The sequence below is a fragment of the Rhinichthys klamathensis genome, unplaced genomic scaffold (genome assembly GCF_029890125.1).
Source record: "Rhinichthys klamathensis goyatoka isolate OS25496 unplaced genomic scaffold, OSU_Roscu_1.1 h1tg000319l_1, whole genome shotgun sequence".
NCBI classification, from domain to species: domain Eukaryota; kingdom Metazoa; phylum Chordata; class Actinopteri; order Cypriniformes; family Leuciscidae; genus Rhinichthys; species Rhinichthys klamathensis.
The window spans coordinates 24,302-47,562 of NW_026606835.1; the positions used below are offsets into that span (position 1 = coordinate 24,302).

General features: G+C 41.1%; 1 protein-coding gene across 2 annotated transcripts in view; it reads left to right on the forward strand.

Moving 5' to 3' along the window:
* The window catches only part of bahcc1b (BAH domain and coiled-coil containing 1b), a 53,069-nt gene that overhangs the window by 14,982 nt on the left and 14,826 nt on the right, over positions 1–23,261 (forward strand). For both annotated transcript variants that reach the window (XM_056271433.1, XM_056271434.1), the window contains exons 4-13: positions 264–378; positions 495–685; positions 865–1,023; positions 4,458–4,654; positions 5,192–5,534; positions 7,318–8,106; positions 13,725–13,882; positions 14,891–15,027; positions 15,380–15,487; positions 22,239–22,362. In XM_056271433.1, coding sequence (XP_056127408.1) covers positions 264–378; positions 495–685; positions 865–1,023; positions 4,458–4,654; positions 5,192–5,534; positions 7,318–8,106; positions 13,725–13,882; positions 14,891–15,027; positions 15,380–15,487; positions 22,239–22,362 — 2,321 coding nt within the window. The remainder of the gene's footprint in view (positions 1–263; positions 379–494; positions 686–864; positions 1,024–4,457; positions 4,655–5,191; positions 5,535–7,317; positions 8,107–13,724; positions 13,883–14,890; positions 15,028–15,379; positions 15,488–22,238; positions 22,363–23,261) is intronic.

Consider the following 23,261-nt stretch of genomic DNA (forward strand, 5'->3'; position numbering starts at 1 on the left):
GAACAAGTGAAATTAATAAATAAATTATTAAAGGCAAATTAGTTTTAAAATGTACACAATTTTATATTTCACATTATGGTGCTTCGGAAGGTGATTTTAAATCAGTTTTAAAGGTTTCTTTGAGTCAATTACTAACTGGGCAGCTAGGCAGGTTGTTGCCTTTGGTTTCAGACACAGCCACTCAGACTTTTGCCACAGGATGGTCTTATGTTTTTGATCAGTGGTGGGTGTTCAGATTATGGTGCTGAACTGTTCTGTGTTAGGTGTTGGACGCCCAATGTACCCGCTGGAGCGGGAGATGGATGAAGACAGGAAGAGAATCTGTGAGGAACAGCTTGGACTGCCTCCATTCGACAGAGAGCGAGAACTCCTCCTCAGGTATGGCTTTTAGTCATATGATGTTTCCAAAGATCAACCTGCAGAGTCAGCATGCTACAGTGTACTTTTCCTGCCTAAGAGAGTAACATTGTACCATTTTGATGGCCTCCCCTCAGGGAAAACAAAGACAGAGTTGAGTTTGCCAGGATCCACCCTTCCAGTAGTTGCCATGGAGATTTGACCTCACACCTTATTGTGCCAGGCGGTAGCCAATTAGGCACTGAGCCATCTGCTCACGCCCACCCCGCCCATCATCACTGGATGCCTCGGACAGGAAGTCCCTCCCTCTGGATGGGTCACTCTTATGGTGAGCAAATGCCATCTGTTTTGATGATATTAGATTACAATATACTTCATGGTCTTGTTGAATTTCTGCATGTGTTGTTTAATTAGTTTTACCCTACTAAATAATCAATGAATTGCCCATTAGTATTGAAACTTAAGCCAAAATCTTTCATCATTAAGCAGTTTTCCATGTCTCTTCAGGTCTCAGTCATGCAGCATTGCACCAGAACTTGACCCCAGGCTTCTCTGCAACCATGCCCAGCCCCTTGCAGCCAGTCTTGCCCCTGCCTCAGGACCCCTCCGCCGCCCTAGTGGTATTGCCTACCGAGCCAGCAGCCCACCCTGCCACTCATCACCTTGGTAAATTTCCCAAAATTACTGATATTTTAATTATACCAGGAATTGCGCTTTTCTAGCAACAATGCCAGTAGGTTAGAATATAAAGTGCATGGAGGTTATTCAGTTCCACATTCAAAGACCATGCAAATGAAGAAAAGTTAAAATATTTTTAATTGTTTGTGCAGTTTTTTTTTTTAATTTACAGTATGTATAAACTACTTTAGTAAACTACTCACTTGTTGTGAATAGTCCTTAAATAGATAAATGACCTAAAAATGACTCTCACCTTGTTCCAAGCCCGTGTGACTGACTTTTTTCCGTGGAACACAAAAGCTGATTTTTGAAGAATCATCAGACAGCTTTTTTTCCTTCATCCAATGATCAAATAATAACTAGAAATAAACAGAATTTTCATGTTTGGGTGAACTTTTCCTTTAACAGCAAGACAGTTACAGCAATTTAATCCTTCATCAGTCTGTCCACTTGTTTTGTTCCAGAATTCTACACTGAATGCCTTCCCCTTGGGTCTAATGTCCCTTCCCCCTCTGCACAGTTCCATCTCATCCCCTTCTGCCCCTGTATCATTCTGTAATCATTATTGTGAAACGCTTCACTAAGCCAAGCAGGCATTTACAGCACATTGTAGTATGGACTTAATGGGAACAGTTTCACAAGCGGCCCTAATGCACACTCTGAATGCGCAAAGTGGAATTATTCAAACTGTTTAAACAAATTATCATTTCAAGTAGATAGCTTGCGTATTTGACTTTGAGTGTGTGTGGGGGGAAGGGGGGCGTATGCATAGATAAGCGTGTGCGAGTGAGAGAAATGGAGATCTAAAGTCACTGTGTGGGTGTACGTTTCAGGGTCTGTTGGTTTAGATTAAATTTGTATGAATACGTTGTTCGCATGGCAGCAGAATTGGCCCAGGTGGGCTTTTAGGAGTTTGTCTCCTTTGTGTCAATGTGTGGAATCTGAGAAAGCGAGGGGTACAGGGAAAAATAACAATTTAGGGATCAAAATGTGTTGCTCATTTTTTGCACAGCGGAAGATAATTTTACTACTATATACTAAGTATATATCAGTTTTTGGCCAATATTATTTAAAAAACTGTATTGCTATTGGTCAATATCAAATATTTAATTTTGCTTGCTTCTATTTGTTTACCTTTAGACTACCTTTGCCGTCATCTAATGCTCACTTTTACAAAGTTTACCCTTAAAAGCACTAATAATTTAACAACACTGTTAAATGTAATCTTCAGCAAATCTCAGAATGAATATTAATTATTCATACTGTATGCTATAATACTTAACATCCTAAATTCACTTGTAGCATTTAAAATGACTGATTTATTGGTTTACAGCGATAAAGTGAAAATAATTATTGGCTTATCGGTATCAGATAGAATTTTAACAACAACACATCCCTACTCTACCTGAACACTGAGTTACTTTAAACCAATCCAATATTTAGGATCAGCTCATAATGCCAGCAGTTTGTTTCATTCTCTTGTACACCATGCTGCCTAAGCAAAGTTAGAATATGGTATACTTAGCATGTCTTTAATGGTTTAAACTGTAACGCACTGTGCTTTGTCATGCCATGCTGTGTTTGGCTGTGCTATCGTGTCTGCACAGTTCTGGCATTGTGCTTTGATTTGTTGTGCGTCTCTGTGTGTCTTTTCGCCCTATTATGCTGTGCCTTGCTATGCGGCGCATCATTTCGTGGCTTTTTGCTGTATTGTGCTGTGCTCTGCTGTCCTGTGTTGTGCGCCTCTGTTCGGCATTCCTCCTACCCACACTGGCTGTGAAATTTAATTAGCTCTCTGCTCCTTAGCGTCACACTCCCCTTTCCGCAACAAAGAAGGGAAGTGCATCCATTGGATCCCTCCCTAGGGAAACATAACCCTGTCCCAGTAATCTTTCCCAAACAAAGGTCCTTGCCATACATCAAGGAAGGAGGGGCGGAGAATATGCAGCATGCAAAACCGAATGGCTGAAAGAAAAACATATTGTGTTGAAATTTCTGTGGGCTGAGGCTCAAGGCTGAGACTAAGTGCTTTGCACAGCTGCGCTTCATCCCTCTACACTCTCTCCCTCACTCTCCCCCTTCCTCCGTCCTTCCTATCTGATCAGCTTGTTTCAGAAATGACCGACTCCTTTCAAATTTCCTGTTCGCTTAGCGATTAAATAGCACAAAAATGCATCAGTGAAATGCGTAGTCACATGTAGGCAGACTTTGACTTTGTAGCATTAAGTCTGGTCCACATTTCAGCTTGTCTAGTTAAAGGTATAATTCATACAAAAATTAAAAATCTGGCATCCTTTCCTCATGCTCATCAAAAAAAATATATATATATATATATTGAATAACTATTTTTGTCCATATAATGAAAGTCAAGAGGTTTTTCATTGTATTTAAAAAAAAAAATGTATTGTATTGTTCCATAAAAGACAGTAATACCAGTTTGGAACAACATGAGGGTGAGTAAATGACAGAAGTTTCATTTTTGGGCAAACTATCCCTTTAACTTGATATTAAGCTCCAAGATTTGATTCACTAACCTGGCAAACTTGACCAAATCCAGTGATTTATTTCATCCCCGCTCATTGTATCAACCCAGTATCTTATAAACACAACTTTGTTTCCAGTTGTTTCCAGTTATTTAGCGTCAGTCAGTCATATTGTAACTGGCTATTTTAGATGGCACTTGCCATTTTTGCATGCAATATGCATCAGGTGGCCAGTGGGTGCTGCCTTGTGAGGCCGAGACAACGGGTGACCTTAACGCTTCCATGTCTGTCTCCTTTCCTCAAGAGTTTGTCTCTGGATATAACATCTGTGCTCCTTTTTAAGGCCAACACCATCACCTAACCCTCATTACAGGCATAATAACCCAACCCAAGCTTCTGTGAATGAGTGAGCCATTTGGGAGTAGACCCTTCTTGCCCGCTCTCAGCAGGCTGTCAGGAAGGTCTTGTCAGAGGAGCCACATTCATGTGACAGTTTGAGACAGCAGCGCTGAATCGTCTTGACTGGCACTGCGGCATGCGATAGCCAGAGATCAGGCAAGTGTGGCTGGTGTGCTCACTGGTGACCGTCGTTTTGCGTTAATCCGCTGTGGTATGGCCAGGCTAACGGTGAGTGCAAGGGACAGACGATGTAAAAAGGAAGCAGTTTGCATTCTCTCTCTGCTCACGGATTGAGTGTGTTACATGATTAGGAAAGAGATGTGGAAATGTGAGGGGATTTTTTCCCTGGGGACTTGAGGATGACTTTTGGAAAGAAAAAAAGAGAGTAGAAGAAAAGAGGGACGAAAAAGGAGTGGAATCTTATAGCCGTAAATCAATAGGCCTTCAGAGCGATAACTGAGACTTGCCTTGAGGCAAAAAGAAAAACCTTTGTTCATTCTTTTCTCATTCCTTTCTCTTTCTCTCTCTCACTCTCTGTAGATGTAATGGAGCAGCAGGGACTGTGGCCCCCTGTTTACGGAGCCCGAGGGCCCGCCTCACACATGCAGCATCCCGCAGTCTATTCCCGCACCCAGTTTCTACGGCAACAGGAACTCTATGCGCTGCAGCAACATCAGCACCAGCAGCACCGAGCGGCACAGGCAATGGAGTTGGTGCACAGACACAGTCACTCACAGGTAACGCATGAAGGAGACAGCACACATACATATGGGTAGCCATGTTTCCTTGTACCACTCAAGGTGATTTCCCAACAGCTATTTCTCTACTGAAGCCCCGCGTATTTCAGCAGGCCTACCCAGGGCGCCCGAGGTTATGAAAAGCCTGCCATTCTTGCTCTCAGAAATTCATAGCAGTTATAGCCAAAGAACGGCCAGCTTTCATTTTCAAAGTGCATTTAAATGTTGGAAGTTTTGAAAGAGTGGGATTCTTCTCAGGAACAGGGCAGGATTCAGGCTTTTATCTGTCTGCTTTTGTACAAAGAAGCAGAGCAGAATGCAAGTGAACAGTGGATCATTAGCACCCATTGTACTGCGTCCCTGGTGCATGTCGTTATGCAAGAAACCTGAGGTGACTGAATCATATCTAGCTCCATGTCAGCATCCCTTTTCCACTATAAATGCATTTCAGTTGTGATAAAACTAGAAATAATGTTGCTGTAGTGCTCTTTGTTATACAGTCTCTGAAGCCTGTTTGTAATTCCTCTGTTTCTGCAGAGGAAACCTGAGGATCCCCCCATCGATCTGGTTGAGGGATCGTCTGAGCTCCGCACGCCTAAGCACACGAAGCCTTTCTCCGTTGGAGCCTCCGCTAAACCTCCCCCCTCCTCCTCGTCCCCAGGGGGCTGTGCCTCTCGTCTTTCGCCCTGTTGTCGCTCACCCGCCCCGCGGTCCCATCTCAAGAGTACGCCCTGCACGCCCTGCCCTGAGCCCAGCCCGGCCGTGGCTGCCCCTTGTTCCCCTTCACTCAGCCCCCACCACCTGCCAAAACCCGCCGAGTCCCAGGACAAGAGGGGTGAGGGCCAGCCGCCACAGGACTACCCTCAGTCTCTGGAGCCTGGTGAGTGGAAAATGGCAGCATTCATGTCTGTTATTTCAATAGGACGTTTATTCAGTGAATGTATTTAGTGTACTTACAGAAACAAACATGCATTGTATGGGTTTACCTGTAGATGGGTGCTATTGTGAACATAAGTTGCAGGGGTGTAGTAATAATATGAAAAGTGGGAGGACTCATTATATACCTTTTAAGCTTGGCTCATTAATATTAATTAGGTCTCATAATGTTTGCACAACTTGTTTACTTAAAGGCAGATGCTAGTTAGCTAGTAAGAACCAATGAGGCTCATTCTCGTGTGTTACACAGCAACCAATGAGGTTTTTTGTCGCGTGTCAAGCAAGTACGGTTGAGCTTCTGTTTATTTTGCTGATATCATTGGTATCATATATACTATTGGCTGATATAAGCCAATTATAATAGACAAATTATTGTCTATTATAATTTATATTTTCCAAAATAAAAAAATCACACAGAAATAATAATCCAGTCTGAAAAAAGGGGTAAACAGAATAAAGCATAGAATAAAAGCCAAAAGCGTGTTTTTTCAAATTCGCTTTCTATCCCAATGCCCTCATATTTGAGTCAGAAAAAAACACAGCAACTAGAGGAAAGAGACTGGAACATTTCATTTCATTCTCAAGGTTAGGGTCTTGCCATTGCGCCTGGCTCCACAAACCCCTGGGGGAGAGTCAGTGAAGGAGAGAAGGATAAAAAGAAGAGAAGAGATGGCAGGGTAGAAAAAAAAGACCGAGACCACAGGGACGATCAAGAGAAGAGAGAGATATTTCGCCACAGATAAGATACACAGAGCCTTTGAAGGACTTGTTGCCCTTTGATTACTGGAGACAATCTCCCTGTTAATATGAATGGAAGTATAAGCGCTGACTTTTCACTTTGTGTTTGTGTCTTTGCACCATTGTATCAATTTCTGACACATTTGTATGTGCAAGAAAGCATAGACTCCATGGAGAGCAGCTAGCCGTACAGGGTAGGTATGAGTGAGATAGACAGAAAACAGTAGGGAGGTCAGTGAGACACCAGACAGGGCCTCTCTTATCCTTCAGAGGTCCTTGAGTGCTGGCTGGCGGAGGGATACGCATTCATCTGGCGGATGGATACCATCAATAACACAGCGCTGAGGTGACAGGGCTGGCTGTGCAATCACACCCAGACACCATGCTGTCATCAATATACCCGGCTATGCTGCAGATCTCATATAGAGACACACACACACACACACTCACTTTTTCATGCACGCAGCATTCCCTGCACAATCGTTTTCACTCACGTGGCGGACGAGACGAATACACACTCTCACTTAAAGACTAATTTATACACAAACATTCCTCTGTGCACTCTTTCTTTCTCTCGCACACACTACATCCATAACAACTTGAACATAATTCAATATTCATGGAAAATTCGCTCATGCCTGCGCCATAGCCTTTATGGCGCCGGCTCCATTATGTGTGTGAGTTATACTAGATAAACGCAACGAATGGTACACACTGTCGCTAATGCTTCTGTATACAGCATATATATCACCCCTCTCTGCACTTCAGCGGCAGGGGGCCGTGCCCCTTAACTGACAAGGTCATATTGTGATGTGTATTACAAATGAATGGTAATGGGTTGCTGGTTCGCTGTGCGCTGAAGTGTGTTTCAGGAGCAGTTAAATCTTTATGCTTGTAATAGAGTGACTTCAAACAAGGTTGAGGAGCCCAAACTAACATCAGTGTTTATGGAAACACTCAATCAGTTTTATTCCCATTTTTTCCTTCAGATCTCCCTCCTGGCTACACTTACCCCGCCATCGCCATGGGTTACAAGGGTGGCCCCTCCCCTCAAGAAGTCCAATTGGCTGAGCATGCCGACTTGGAGGCGGAGCAAGCGGAACCTGCAGAACCTGCACCTCAGCCCCACCCCCTTTCTCCGAAAGAGGAGGAGCCTGTTTGCAACACTGGTGTTGGCTCTCCTACTAGAATGTCCCAGGAAGTAGAGGATGTAGCGGAGGAGGGTGAAGTGACAGACAGACAGGTGGATGAAGGACAGGTGGATGCCACTCTCTCACAAACTTCCCTTTGCCCCGTTACTGACTCTACAGTAGCGGACTCCCATTCGGACCGGACAACCATGATCCCCAATAGCCAGACTAGTGAAATGGAGAGTCCAGCGCCAGCTGAAGACAACAAGAAGCAAGATGAGGAGCTACAAGAGCCTATCCAGATTTCCGTGACCACCACCCAGGATTCAAAGTCTGTGGAACCTACCGAGCACGACCCAGAGAGGGTTGCTAAGGATGAGTGCGCGTCACCCACTGACTCACCCTCACCAGCTTTCTCCCCCTGTCCTGTGCCCTCTGCCCTGGGGAATCAGTACCCCGGGAGCTGCATTTGGAGCCTGGAACTGCTCATCGCAGCAGCACTGTGTGCCACGCGAGATGCCCGTATGACGGCCCCTGTACCTGTGTCTGGGAATGCAGTTGCCCCTAATTATGGCATAGAGTTACTTAGTGAACTGGCAGAGCTGGAACGATCCCAACAGCAGAGCAACAACATGGGAGAGAATGGAGGTAAGGACGAGCATACACATGTGCCCCCCAATATTCAGGTTACTAGTTGATCAGTTTGGGTTTTTCAATGGTAGATTCGTAAATTCTTACTCTGTTTTCATTCTGTGTGCAAAATGTACACTTTTCAGGGGAGTCAGCTTTTGCAAAAGATTTTTAGAGGATTTTGGCTAGCAAAATGGAGGTTCATGAATGAGATTAAACCCGAAAAATTCCCTATAGAAATTCTTTTATAAAAAATTCTGTTTGTGAGTGTAATGAACCCCCAATCAAACACTCGTTAAAAGGGGTAAGCAACGTAAAAAGGACACATGAAGCGAGGTGCAATCTAACCAACAATGTTTATTATGGACTAAAAAAGAACGAATGCACACAAACTCGCGTATAACATTCACACAAAGGAAGAAAAAAATACAAATTAAATAAACATTCAAATTAACCATACCAAATCCAAGACAACTTCACTATAAACTTTACTCTTAAAGGAATGAGTAAACAATATACGCATTAGATCAACAACACAACAAAAAGAACACATAAAAAACAGCTTGTATCTAGATAGTCACAAGACACAAAAACAATCACATGAGGCTTCGGCTGTAACAGTGAGCATCTAATTACTGCTGTTGTGCAAGATCCTTTTCCTGTGGTAGCTGTTTTTAATATCTAAAACATAGTGTGTCATTGTGATATCATGTTCAAGCTAATCAAAGAGACTTAAAGTTGCGATGTAACAGAAGTAGCGACAGATGTTTTCTTGTGTATTGTGACGTATTTCTGAATGAAACATTATAGAAAAAAGAAAAAATGTATGACTTGGATATATCTATCAATTGTTGATTAGATGGAGGCAGATCTGAATGTGAGTTTGCAGTCGATTGTAAGCAAAAGGTGGGGCTTAAGCAGACAAAATTATTGAAGAGGTCACCAGAGAGAAGCCTGTCGTTTCACCGAAAGATCGAGTTATGGCGCTTTCACTAAAAATGACACATATGCAAAAATGAAATATATGCAAGGATGAATCATTCACTATAAGCTAACTAAAATGCATTTAAAAAATAGGTAGGGTAACTTTAATTTCATGCTGAATTGCTATGCTAAGCTGGTCGACTTAACAGTTTGATTGCTAACTTTTGTGGCTATTGAAACATGTTCAAAAACAGCCAAAAAGCCGTAGATGACACTGATGATTATGTAAATCGAAAACGTTTTGTCTTTGGATTTAACCTCTAAAATATTTTTTTAAAGAAATCTTCTACTATTATGTGTGCAAGCTCCTCTCCTTGTTGAACCTTGTTGAAATATTTTAAAATATACTTGCATCTAAAAGAGACCTTTTAAGTACGTACTTACTAGACTCTTTTAAGACCTTACCAACCTTTTGTTGTAGCTCACCCCGATCTCATTTGGTTACATCCTTACCAATGTACACCATCACCACATCACCTCCCACAGTTTCAGAAGACTATCCATCTTGTAACATTTCCAGCACCAACAGGTTTACAAAAGGTAGTTAAAAAGCCAGAGAAATGGCCGTACTGTTCTTTCTTATCACAATAGAAAGCACGCCCAATCACACACAATTGAATTCCTCATCAGTGATTTGCATGAGTGGTCTTGTAGCGCTGTGATACAGGCGGCAGGGGAAGACCACGACAGAGGCTTTCATTTTTTTCCCTCTCCCCACAAAAAGAGGTGCAAAAAATAGGGTTTTCAGCTCAGCCAGATCTCCAGGCTTTGTGTGAAGGAAAGATAACAAAGCCCCCCCCCACACCGCCATCCCGACAATACGGTGCAGAGACACACCGAAATACACACAAACACTAACTCTCAGCTGACCGTCCAGCTTTCCACTTTCATAGGAACCCACACACACTCGCTCACTCAACTGTGCACTAGCTCGCACTCCTGCCTTCTTTTCCTGCCTACAGATCAAATGCTCCCCCGTCTTTTGGGGTTCAGCACTTCCTGTGGGAGAGACTAAGACGGAGCGGTGAGGAGGGGGCCGTGTTTTTAAAGGGCTTCAGCCTGTCTTAAAAGGCAGCTCTAATGATAGCTAGTTCCCCTCGGGTCTGCCGGATTGGACTGTGTCCACTCACTCATCCTGAGGGACGGGTCCCCTGCCCCTGCTCCTCAAACCTGTTTGATCACTTTTATAAGCCTCATTTTAGATGGAAAAAAGCCTCTGCGCTTTCCCACAGCTCTTCGAGTCCCACAGTGCGAAGTTGATGAAATAGTAAAAACAGCTGATCTTTTTCCTCTCAGGACGCCGCCGTTTTTTTTCGGCTAATTAGGCCCCATTGTTTGTGAGCGCTGTTTTAAAGGCTTGTTGCTTTTCCAGGGACCGTTTAGGGTCTCCCTGCCAAAGGATGTTTTTATTTACGCCAGCATCCTCTAGCAGCTGAGAAATCCCCAACTCTCACACCACTCAGGAAAAAAATCCTAACCGCATTTGGCGCTGTGCATCGGGTTAGCTGTTTGTGTGTGCGTTTTCGGCCCGTATTAAAACAGGAATGTAATCTGCTGTGTAATTCTTGTCTAAGCAAGCTGCACTAAAGGGACTAATAAGAGAATATGATAAAGCTCTTTGCAGTGGGGAAGAAGTCATCAATAAACACGCCCGCCTCTGAATTATTAAAGAACTGGAGGTGAGGCGGCCGCGCGGGCTGTCAGGACCCAGCCTCTCGCCAGCTAAAGATTTCATATGCGATTGGGTTTACTCTTCAGTGATTTACCGATTTGATTTCAAGCATCCTTATCTATGGCAGACGTCTCAGGTGCTCCGCTAACATTCCTTGCCGTGTTATGGGCATTGTGAAGTACGGACAAATAACGTGTGATAAAATTATATAGATTTTGAGAGGTTCTTTGAAGTATTGTTGGTAGTTGTTATTGATTGGTTAGTGATATCACAGCGTTACCGCTCCCCCCACCACACACACACACACACACACACACACACAGATGTCTATGCTAAATGCTCTCAGAGAGCATTATCTGTCTTTTCTCCTACCCTCTCTCATTTTCATTTCTTTTTTTTGGGCCTCAGCTTTTCCATCCCTCTCATACATCTTGCTTTCATTTCATCACTCTATCCATGTGCTGTTCCATGGCTCTGGTCCCCACCGGTTTCATTAAGGCAGGGCGATGGGCATCGATTTCAAAAAGACCACCAGGGCTAAAAGTGGCACAATGATTTCAGCCAAGGTGGGAAACCAAAGACCCTCCCAGACCGCCATAATCCAGTCTTCCTCATCTTGTATTTCATTCTTTTTTCCTTTCTGTTCACTTGTCTCTCTCACTTTGCGTTTCAGCTGAGAGATTTCCTTCATGCGGCTATAATTCTTTTAAAGCCTGTACAACTTGTCATTCACATTTCTCCCTTCTCTCCCTCCCTTTTGAGGCAAATCTCACAGAATGTGTCAAGAACATGTCCATGTCATATTTCACTCCCCAAAAAAATAGAAATGTTTTATTTTATATATGTTATTTGTACATTAACAATTTACATGATGATTAAGAACATTTTCCAATCCAATTCTCATTACTGTAATGCTTAAATGTATTATTATTATAAATTCAGTATACAGTAATGGAAAATTTAGAAAATTATGGGAAATTCTAAGTATTTGCATTTTATTTGCAAATTAAGCCTATTTTTAGAACCATTAAGATTTCTTAAAATATATTTTGACATGACCGTTAAGAACATTTTCTGCCCCAGTTCTAATTATTGTAATGCTAAGAATTGCATTATTTTATTATTACTATAAATTGTACAGTGTTTATTCAGTATGTAAAGCGTTAAATCCGTATAAATTAAAGAAATACTACCATGATGATTACAGTAATTGTTCATCACCATTTATAATGAGAATCAACTTTGAGAATAATAGGGGGAAACATAAAATGTGACACTGAGAATCTTTGGGGAAAATGTGCTTAATTGTCATGAAAAAAATCTTGCTTTGTAAACGTACTAGAAGAATCCCTTTGACTTTGTGTTATGAGAACCTTGTGTTAAAAGAAATTCAACTTTCAAAAAAAAAAAAAAATCTCAGGATCTCAAGACGCCTGACCTAATGATCTTTAAAATAGGCTTTATTTTTTAATATAAAAAGCTCTTTTTTTATTTTGTGGTAAATGTGATATGACATTTTTTGTGAGATTTACAGTTTTCACCACCCTCTTCTCCTGTCCTCTCGTTTGGTTTGGATCTCTTGCTCTCTGCCCTCTGCGCGCAGGTCTGCTCGTGCACTGTGCTTTTCCCCTCGGAGGAGAAAATTGGATTCTTTCCATGTTAGTAATGAGGGGATGTTTGCGAATAAATAGATAGCTCAATAAACACTTTACTTCTTATTGCCTCTCTCCCCTCCCTCTTTCCCCCCTCGTTCAGTCTCTCTCCTCGCCGATCTCATACTGTGCCCCTGCCTTGCAGTGACGCAACAGAATAGCGAGCTGTGGATGCCCGCTAACACAGACACAGACGCTCACACATACACACTCATGCAGTCTTCGCAGTCTCCCCAGGCCAGCTTTGGCTGTCATGAATATTCAAGCCTCATTGGCTGAGTGGAGACTGAGCATGTGGCCTGCCCTAATGACAGTGATAAATGTTGAGAATTCGCCCTTCTTCATCTCTCTCTCTCTCTCTCTCTCTCTTTCTCTCTGTAACATGGCTCCTGGCATCTAAGCCTCATGTACAGAGATAAGCTCTCTGGTTAATAGCTATCATCATTGCTCATTCAGCCTCTGAAAGCACAAAGTGCTGTCAGGAAACAGCGGCGTGCTTAGAGGCGGCTTTGTACCGTTTGAGGCTTTCCTCTTTCTCGCTCTCTCTCTCTTCCACTCTCTTTTTATTTTTGCTCCTTCACAGGTTTTTTTCAGCTTGCATCTACTGGGACAGACTGGATTTCTGTTTTGCTAGGTCACTTTTGAATATACATGGAGAGACAGAGGCCTCAGTTTACACATGGCATTAACATCTGTCTCAAGTGATTCCCTCTAAATACACATGTAAACAGGGTTCATAACATTTGAAAAGGGTCAGAAAACGTGTGACCACATGTTGATGCATCTAAGACAACGATGAAGATTACAGGGAAAAGCCAAAAATGAACATTCTGTCATCATTTACTCACCCTCATGACATTTCTTCTTCTGTGGAATACAAAGGAAGGTATTTTGACTTTTTTTGTTTTTGTTTTTTTTGGTCCAGTCGTTTGGTTACCGACATTCTTCAAAATATATTTTGTGGTCCGCAAAAGAAAGAAAGTCATACAAGTTTGGAATGATGACAGAATTTTAATTGTTGTGTGAACTATTGCCTTAATCATTGTGCTTTGGGTTTTGAACTTTGCCTTTAAATTAACTTCAAATTTGATCTTAATCTCGTTTAATACACCTGAACCAGCTAGTCAAGGTCTTCAGGATTATTAGAAACTTCCAGGCAGGCTTGTTGGAGCAAGACTCTCCAGGAAGTTGGCCTTCCAAGAACAGGATTGGACTCCCCTGCCCTAGGCAGATGTCTTTCTGTATCTTCCTCATTTCTGTCATTGTGATATAAGATCAGATAATGTGATGTCTCCTTTAATCTCTTCATTTCTTCTCATTTTGTGCAGAAGAAGACATGTTGACCTTTGACCTTCAAAGTTTGGCAACCCTAGCTGCCGCCCGGGCTTTGGAGCTGGCCCCGCCCCTTCCAGCAGACTCAACCCCACCCCTCCGCAGAATTCTCAATCTGCGCAGGAAGTGCAGGTGGACGCCACGGCCTGAACCGGTACATGTGACTCATGTTCATTCATTTACATTTGCTTGTTTGTACATTGTTTAGACTATAGTCAGTAGTTGCACTCCTGTAATAAATTAAACGAAAACTTCACTAAATAAAAATTTGTTATTGAATGAAAATCTTTCCTTCAACTGTAGCTCTCAAATCTTATAAGCGCTTTTGCATATTCTAATTTGTTGCATTAAACACATGATGCCTAATCTCGTAACGCTTGCAGTCAGCCCTGCATGATTAATTGAAATAAAACTGAAATCGTGATATGGCTGTGTGTAATTATCAAATCACAAAGATCGAATTAAATATCATGCGCTGCACGTTTCAGAGCGATGTGCGGCACTGTGTTGCGGCGTTTTCAGTGTCTCAGAATGGCTCGGTTCACAGTAAATGCTGCTCCACATGAACTCTAACATTCCAACTACTATGAATGCAACATTCACCATCTTCCCAAACTTGCAATTAAAACATTAGCAAAAGAGAAGCTTTAGGGGATCCCTGCAATTAATTAAATCTTGAATGATAATTATTATTATTTTATAGTCATATTGATATATAATAGCAACATTTTTTGGCAAAAAAGCACAGCAAACCTGGAGCTTTTAAAAAAAATCACATTTTAAATCGCAATTACAATTAGATTATTTCCCCAAATTGTCCAGCTCTACTTGCAATTCAAATAAGATTTAAGAACTACAAAAAATATTTTTAGTTATTAATGACTGAAATTTCAGTTTGTTTCTCATACAAATCTATTGTATGGTTCCAGAAACCCTGAAATATAGTGCATGAGTCAAATGGACCAATTTTATAATATTTTTTTGGTGCTTTTTAGTCCTTTTTGGAGAGTCGTCATCACTATATTGTTTTACTGTATGCAAAAGAGCATTGTGAACGTTATTCACAATATCTCTATTCGCTTTCTGTGGAAGAAAAACGGTCATACAGAACGTTGAAAGGCATTTTTACTGTAAACTCACTGGAGATTATTCCATTGTGTAGGTGTGTCCTGTTAAGGGTACCATGGAAACGCTCGACCGGGAGGAGCTAGCGATGCGTGTGCGGCTGGCAGAACTGCAGCGGCGCTACAAGGAAAAACAGAGGGAGCTTGCCAAGCTACAGAGAAAACATGACCACCAGTGAGTGAACCACAGACCACTTTCACAAATACACACCCTCCACATACAAATGCACTCCGCACACCTTTCAAAACCCATTTACACACATGCACGGAGAGATCGAACTCTCTTCGATCCCCCAGCACACGCTCAGTCTCTCTCTAGCTCTTTCTCTGTCCCCTCGCAACGCTCTGCTGAGACCACCCAGTGTGTGCTGAGCCCTCTTTGCATAAGCCTGAGCTGTGCTTAAGTCTTTCCTCTAGTCCACTCTCACAATTAGGATGGCTTAGTGTTTCGTTTCATTCAACATCATTAGTGTGAATTAGAGTGATTGACAGGCTGTGTGTGTGTGTGCGTGTTTGTGTGTTTACAGGAAAGAAGAGACCTCACGCAGTCCAGCTCGTCGAGGACCCGGAAGGCCACGCAAGCGCAAGTCCACATCGGCACCCCCTATCCCCACAGATGCCCCTAAAAAAGTCAAGTGAGTGTTTCCCTTTCTACTTGTTTCTTCATGCTTGGTGTTTCCATGTATTTGTGAGGGACACATTTCTGACTTGCAAAGACTTTCCTTGCTAGAAGAAAGGATCATAAATGGGCCAGCTTGTGTTTTAATTAAATGTACTGGTACTTCAAACTATGCTGTTATAATTTTTAAAATATTTAAGACTTGCGATTTTCCATCGGCAGATGATAAAATGGGTTAAAAAGAAAACCTTAGACTTAGACCACCCTACATTTTTTCTTTTTCGATAATTCATTGTGTTCATCACAATATGGAAGAAAAGATTTGTCGCTAATCCCGACATAGGCTAACAATCTAGTTATAATTAGCTATATTTAATTGCTATACAAGATGTATAAGTTGTAGGCCTATGTGTGTGTTTAGAATCGTATAATTCTGCAGAGCAGCAAATATAGTGCGATTTTTCCACAGCTCTTTTATGTTAATAATGAAAATGCTCTTTCACAGCTTCCAGAGCGAGAGAGTTGAGATTAAATTAGAGCTTTACTGCGACCGGTATTAAGCCTAGCTCAGGAAACAATTCCTTACCTGCAGCCAAACGCTTCACATGCATTAATAACAGTCTAGATAGGAGATGTTTTGAAAGATTATGTTAGTGAACTCATTTTGAACGTGCGTGTGCAATCCGACTCTTTTGAGTGTGTGTATGTAAATAAGTCTAGAAGGCTCCTATCAGTTCATACAAGGCAGACTAAGTGCTTAATCAGTGCAAAGAGCCGTCATTAATCATATTTACAACTTCCATTGATTATCTACAAGTGTTGCGACTCCCTTCTAACCCATGACGCGTCGGCGATATTAATTTGATAAAGCGCGGAGACCAATTGCCTAGCAAAGTCAGGGCTCTAAGTTATCACTCTGATGGATGAGCGTTCTCTCCTGAGATACACCTCTGTTTATGCCGGGCCTTAGACGTTTTGATAAACTCGGTCAAATCAAGTTTACCCTACCTGATTAACAAAACACCCATTTTATTACTAGCCTGGTTGATTAGCAGCGTGCTAATGAAAAGCAGGAGCTAGAGCTTAATTACACATGCTATACCCAGCACACATTTATCCGTGTCGTTAATAAAGCTCCCCTGCCAAATAAAACAAATGACAACTTCCCGCACTAAAATGTATCCGAGTCATAAAATTACGTTTTTTTGTCCCTTTAGGGAATGGCAGAGAAAAGCCAAGGTTTGACTTTCTCATCATGGTTTATGTCAGTTTGATGGCAGACGGCATGAATTGTTGGGGAATTTAATGGTAACATTCATTGTTGTGTTTGTCAGCATTATTGGATTTGAGGTTATGTGTTGAAGTATGTGCGCTCTTTCAGTCTTTCACTCCCCTCATATATTTGTGTACTGAAAAGTGTAACATCCTTCGGCATCTGGCCAAATCTGTTTGAGGTCAAAGGGTCATTTGACAAGGTTAAGGGTGTTGATGGTGCATCATGGGAGCATGGATTGGAGACAGATTTTAGACCAGATCACAGCTAACCCTGTGTCCAAATATGCTTAGTTTCCTTTGATGGACACTTTACCATCCCATGAGGCCATGGGAGAAGGCTTTTTGACTTGCTTTCCAGGAAAAAATCCTTTAAAAAACATAAACAAAATGCTAAAACAAAATTACTTGAGATGCAACACTGCTTAAGATATTAAGACTTTTCATTTTCTTTTTTAAATTGTTTATAGTTCTAATACAGTAAGACAAAATACACTTGTATTAAGTCTTAATGTATTATGCAGTGTTGCTTCTGAGGTAAATTTATCTTCTAGGATTTTTTTTATATTTAATTCAAATTAGACAACAATAATAATTGAGAATATATATTTTTTTGCTAAATGATAAATTACAGAACATACTTTAATTGTCAGTTTGGATGTTCTCCATTAAATGCAGTACTTGGACAATACGTTAATTTGCACAGAGCTTAATTCTGGTCATTTCAGTTTACACTACCGTTTAAATGTTTGAGGTACTGTAAGTACAATATTTTCTTTTTTGAAATAAATAGCTTTATTCAGCCAGGATTCATTAAATTGATCAAAAGTGACACTAAAGACATTTGTAACGTTACAAAAGGTTTCTATTTCAAATAAATGCTGTTCTTTTGAACTTTGGTCATCAAAGACTCCTGAAAAAATAGTGTCACAGTTTCCACAAAAATGTTAAGCAGCACAACTGTTTTTGTCAATGTTGATAATACATTTCTTGAACTCAAAATCAGTATATTCTGAAGGATCATGTGACAATGAAGACTGGAGTAATAGATGCTGATAATTCAGCTTTGTCATCAAAGGAATAAATCAGATTTTTAAATAGAAGTTATGGTTGCACTTTATTTTAGAGTACATGCACTTATGTGTACTTATAGTGTACTTACCTAAAGTACTGGTTAATATAAGGTAACTACATGGGTTAAGGTTAGGTTCAGGGTTAGTACCTAGTTATTATTACCCAGTTATTGTAATTACGATAATAAGTACATAGTATGTATGTATATGGGGAACAGGACTGTAAAATAAAGTGCTATCAAAGTTATTTTAAATTACAATATTTAACAGTATTACTGTTTTTACTGTATTGATCAAATAAATGCAGCCTTGATGAGCATCAGAGACTTTTTGCAAAAACGTTTAAAAAATCTCACAGACCCCACATGCTTGAACAGTAGTGTACGTTAGCCACAAAATATATTCGGACACTTAAAAATGTGTAAATGTTATTGCTTTAGATAACACAATGCCAAAAGAAGGTGATATTTATTTTAACGAGTAGAAAAATAGCATATGTGCACTTTTTAAGCAAGTTTGTTGGATTTAAATTGACAAAACGTACAGTTCAAAATGAAAACGGAACCTATTTGGCCATTTTGTGGTTGTCAGACGGTTTCCTGCATATGATAAAACAGCAGAGTGCTCTTATGCTGGGATTTATGCCGATATATATTCACTTGCCAGAATGATTGAGGGTTTCAATGGTAAATAATAGCAACATTCAGCATCTTTTTCAGAGAGAGAATGCTAGAATTTGATTATTGGACTGTGAAGGGGACCATGGCAGTAACACACACACACACACACATGACCGTTTTCTCCTGGTCTTTTCTGCTGTCTTCTCCTCTCTCTCTCTCTCTCTCTCTCTCTCTCTCTCTCTCTCTCTCTCTCTCTCTCTCTCTCTCTCTCTCTCTCTCTCTCTCTCTCTCTCTCTCTCTCTCAGCTTGATGATTGTGTCTTGCTAATCAATGCCCTTCTCTGAATAGCATTACTGTGTAATCCTGACCTCTCTGAGGGGAAGGGGTTTGTAATTAGAGGACTGTGAATTCTCCTACCAGCATACTCGCTCAAGCACACACACTCTCTCAACAGCAGGAATGTGACATGGAGTTGACACAAGGACTAGAGGGGCCTTTCAGGGTCAGGAGGTCAGAAGGTCGCCTTTGGGTGGCGACAGGCAGAGAGGAGAGTAGGGCGGGGGGCTGTCAGCTCTGCTCTTTAATAGACGCCCATGCCACAGTCCTCATCAAGCTGAAGCAACCACACACCAAACCCTGCCTCGGACCAGGTGTCGGGTTACTAATCAGGTTTCCACGGTTACCTGGTCTCCCGGGCCTTGGGGGTTTTGGAGACTCTGTGGCATTTAAATGCAGAAGCAGCGAATCAGAGATGCACACGGCCAGAGAAAGTACCACTCTGCTGCAGACCGAAGCTTTATTCTCTGTTTTGACAAAAACTGGGCCTTTATTAAGGCTCTTAATGACTTTGTAGTTGAGGTTCTGTAGATAGATGTACTTGTGCCGTGAGGGGGAGAAAGGGAAGTGCACTCAACACTCTCTCTACTCTGTTCAGAGCTGAACAGTTTACTCTTGGTAATGCTTTTGTGCTTTACGATTTTTCCTCCAGTTCCCCTCAGGTCTGTTGTGCCTGTTGCATCTTCTCCCGAAAAACAATAATGAATCTCCAGGTGTGATTTGAAGGGGTGGTTTGGAATGGGGATTGTGGTGGGTAATGTGATGTTTTTGGATGAAATTATCGGATGCAGAATTGCAGATGTGGAGAATGGGGTGTAGATGGGGATGTTCACGTCGCATGTGGTGGCAGTCGATAGAGGTTAGTGTCCATTGATCCAGCTCCGGTCGGTCGACTGACTCCCTCTGGATTGCTCTCTCTCTCTCTAACCCTCCCTCTCTGTTCTTTCTTTCATTTCACTACATCAGTCGTACTCATTTGTGTCCACATTGATCTTTGGCTGCTTCTCTTTCTATTTAGTGATGCTTTGGTGTACTTCTGGCTTTTCTGATTTTATTAAATCTTACAAAGTTCCATTTGTCTATAGTAGTACTAATGTCCATTATAAGTTTAATTACACGAATAAGTAATATATTTATTGATATATAAATATAGATATTTAATACATTTATATAAACACTCTACAGGTCAGAATCGTGGGGTCATTACTTTTTTAGCAATGATGCATTGATTTGATCAAAAACGACAGTACAGACTTTTGCATTTTTACACTATTTCAATTTCAAATAAATGTTCTTTTAAACTTTCTATTCATCAAAGAATTCAGAAAAAAATGCAACACAATTTTTTCAAAAAGATTAAGCAGCACAACTGTATTCAACATTGATGATAATAATAAGAAAAATGATGCGGCTGTTAACACTACTCAAGCTTGGTGCGCAACTTTGGTGGCTGTTATAAATTTTTAGATTACTCCAGAGAACCCGGTCTTTATTTCTAAACTTATAATACACCCTGAGAAAGTTGCCATCTACAAATCTGAATGACTCTTCTACTGAGGTTTTTTAGAGCATGGTCCATGTTTTTTCCACCCATCTGGTCATGTATCCGTGCCTCTCTGTCTCTGCGGGTATCCTCCCTCCATCTCCAGCTAAAGCAGGGGCTCTTTGTATTGAGGACGAGGGCCGGGGTTTATGTAGTGGGGACACTGATTCTTTCTGACAGCACCGGCCTGAGTAAAGGGCAGACAGCCAGTGTTCAGACAGCTGAAAGGAAGAGTGGAAAACAACGCAGCCAGTGCTGGGCTTGTGTGGAGAAAGTGTACAGTATATGAATGTGTGTCTATATGAATGTCTTTGTGCATGTGCATATATATTTTGTATCATTCCTTTCTGCCAGGTCTTCTTCCAAATGGGTAATCCTGAAAAATCACATGTATTTATTTTGTTTAGACCCTCGCGTATGCATGCCAAAGTAATCTTCTTCATCTTCACGAGAGCCTTTTTATTTAGTTATGAGGTGGATGGAAAGCCAAATACTCCAAAAGCAGAACGAAATTGCGCTGTTCAGCTGAACAAATTATTCAGTATTTCATTATTCATTAATCAATTATTATTATATCAATTATTAATGACCAATTATCCACGTGAGACCCAGTGGGCAGTGCCAGATCAGTTATGCGCAGATCAATTTGGTCAGAGCTGCACTTTTAGTGGGTCGCACAAGTAAATGTTCAACCTAGTTGGGATGCTCAGTGCAAATTTGGTCCACTTTTATGCTGCTTTTTGCTCCTCATGTCTAATTAAGAGAAGTTGCCATGAGCAGTATTTTAAAATGAGGATTTCTGCAGAATAGGGCAATGACACCTTGTGACAATTGTATAATGAAAAATTAAGATTGCAAATATGGCACTTAACATTATACCCATCATTAAGGTAAAATATGCACTTAAAATTTACCGTAAGTTAAGGAAACACAACAACGGTGTTGCATAAAAAATGGATTAAACATTAAGCACCGTAAACAATGAGGCGGTAATTGATTTATGCATGTCGCTGTGCATGCTGGGAAACAGTCCAGCATCCAGCACAGCAGAAATCACGAGGTCAAGTTGGTGATGTGGCACCTCGATTAACAAGAAAAATTAAAAATGTCTTCACGTCATGATTCGGGGTTGCTTTGGGAGTAACTGACTATAGCTGTCGCTAGGACACAGAAGGGAGGCTGGAATTCACCAACCACATGCCGACACAGCTTCTGACACTCACCTGCCAATCATCCTGGTGACTGACGGGCCAGCTGATGTCTGTGCCGCCACCCCCCGCCCCGACCATAGACTAAGGCAGCCTGTGGCGAGTTTGAAGTAGCTGTCTGTTTCTCAGGAGTAAAAACACTGATGCTTACACACTGCAAAACGAGAGGCCGATCGCCGCAGAGCGAGTGTATGAGCCTTATTTCAGTGTAATAGGTCTGCTAGATGGTTGGCTACACACACACACACACACTCACTCACTCTCTCTCGTTGCCCTCCTGAAGGCCTATGCATTGTACTGCTTTGTGCAGGAACAGATGCATTGATATGGTAATAAGACAGAGAAGGTTTTTTTTATTAATGTAATGCTGGAATTCACAGCCCTGAAACCATTGGCACAGAATGGAAAAGAAGTAAGCAGAGACGGAGAGACCGAGACGAGGGAGAGCGAGGAAAAAAAGAACAAACAAAATTATGAGTGGGAGGTTGCTTTACCAGCACTTCTCTCAGATATTTCTCGGTTTGGCGTCAGATCCCAATTTTTCAAGCGTGCAGCGGGGAACCAAGCCCCTGCCTCTCCATTCATCAAAGCCTGAAAAGAAGGTCATTAGAGAGCCACAGAGAGGGAAGGCAAGCCCTCCGCTCGCCTCTGATCTCTCCTTTTCATCCTTCGTTCTTCTCTCCCCTCATGAATACCTCTCTGTTGTGATGGACAGGTCGGCTGGAGCGGGGGCGGGGCCGGGTCTGCTTACAGTGGAGGACTTGACTGGAGGCGGAGACAGGAAGAGGAAGAAGAGGAGGATGACCAGTAGCCCTTACCACCATCTCACTAGCACACAGGTTCGTAGCTAATCGCTTCTAAACTGCTGAAAATGTCTCCTTAAAGTTTGCTGTTGTCATGATGCTGAACAGTTTTTGTTTTAGTTTGTTTTCTGTCACATGGTTAAATACTTGTAAGAAAGGAAAGACCCATCACTATTTATCATTCAACTAAATGCAAGACAAGACCAATTCACAATAATTCACAATTATGATCACAGCTGTCATCATTATTGGTTTGATTTTAAAGGCCAAACATTCTTGGTTGGTTTTTGTTTTGTTTGTTGTTTGTCAGACGGTTAAATACATGTAAGAAAGAAATATTCAGCATTCAAATAAATGCTAGAAAACAAGACCAGTAAATATGACAATCATGTCATTGTTGCGAGTAAAATTTGGAACATTGTTAGTGTAAGTCAAATTATTTTTGATTAATTTTTAACTTGAATTTTACACTTTAAACAATAAAGTGAATTCTTACTCTTTTTTTTTAAATGTCACCATACACTTTTCTGTTGTCATGACACTAAACACTGTTTTCTGTCAATTGGTTAGTGTTTTTTGTTCTCTCACACATGGTTAAATACATGTGTAAAATGGAAGACCCATAACAATTTGGTATAACAATATCACAATTAAGTCATCACTGTCAATTAGAGTTTGAATGAGTCAAATGATTTTCAAACTTTTACATAAGAAAAATTATTATTATAACTTTTTTAAAATAAATTGTTTATTGGTTAACACATAATGCATCAGTTTATATTTAAGAAATAACAATTAATCATATTAATAAAGATGAAGTGAAAGAGAGAAACATCAATAGTATATTGTTATGCAATGACAAAAAAAAAAAAAATATTTAGAGGAGAATCTGTTGAGGAACATCGATACAGTGCTGCCTTGCAAACATTGTAAAT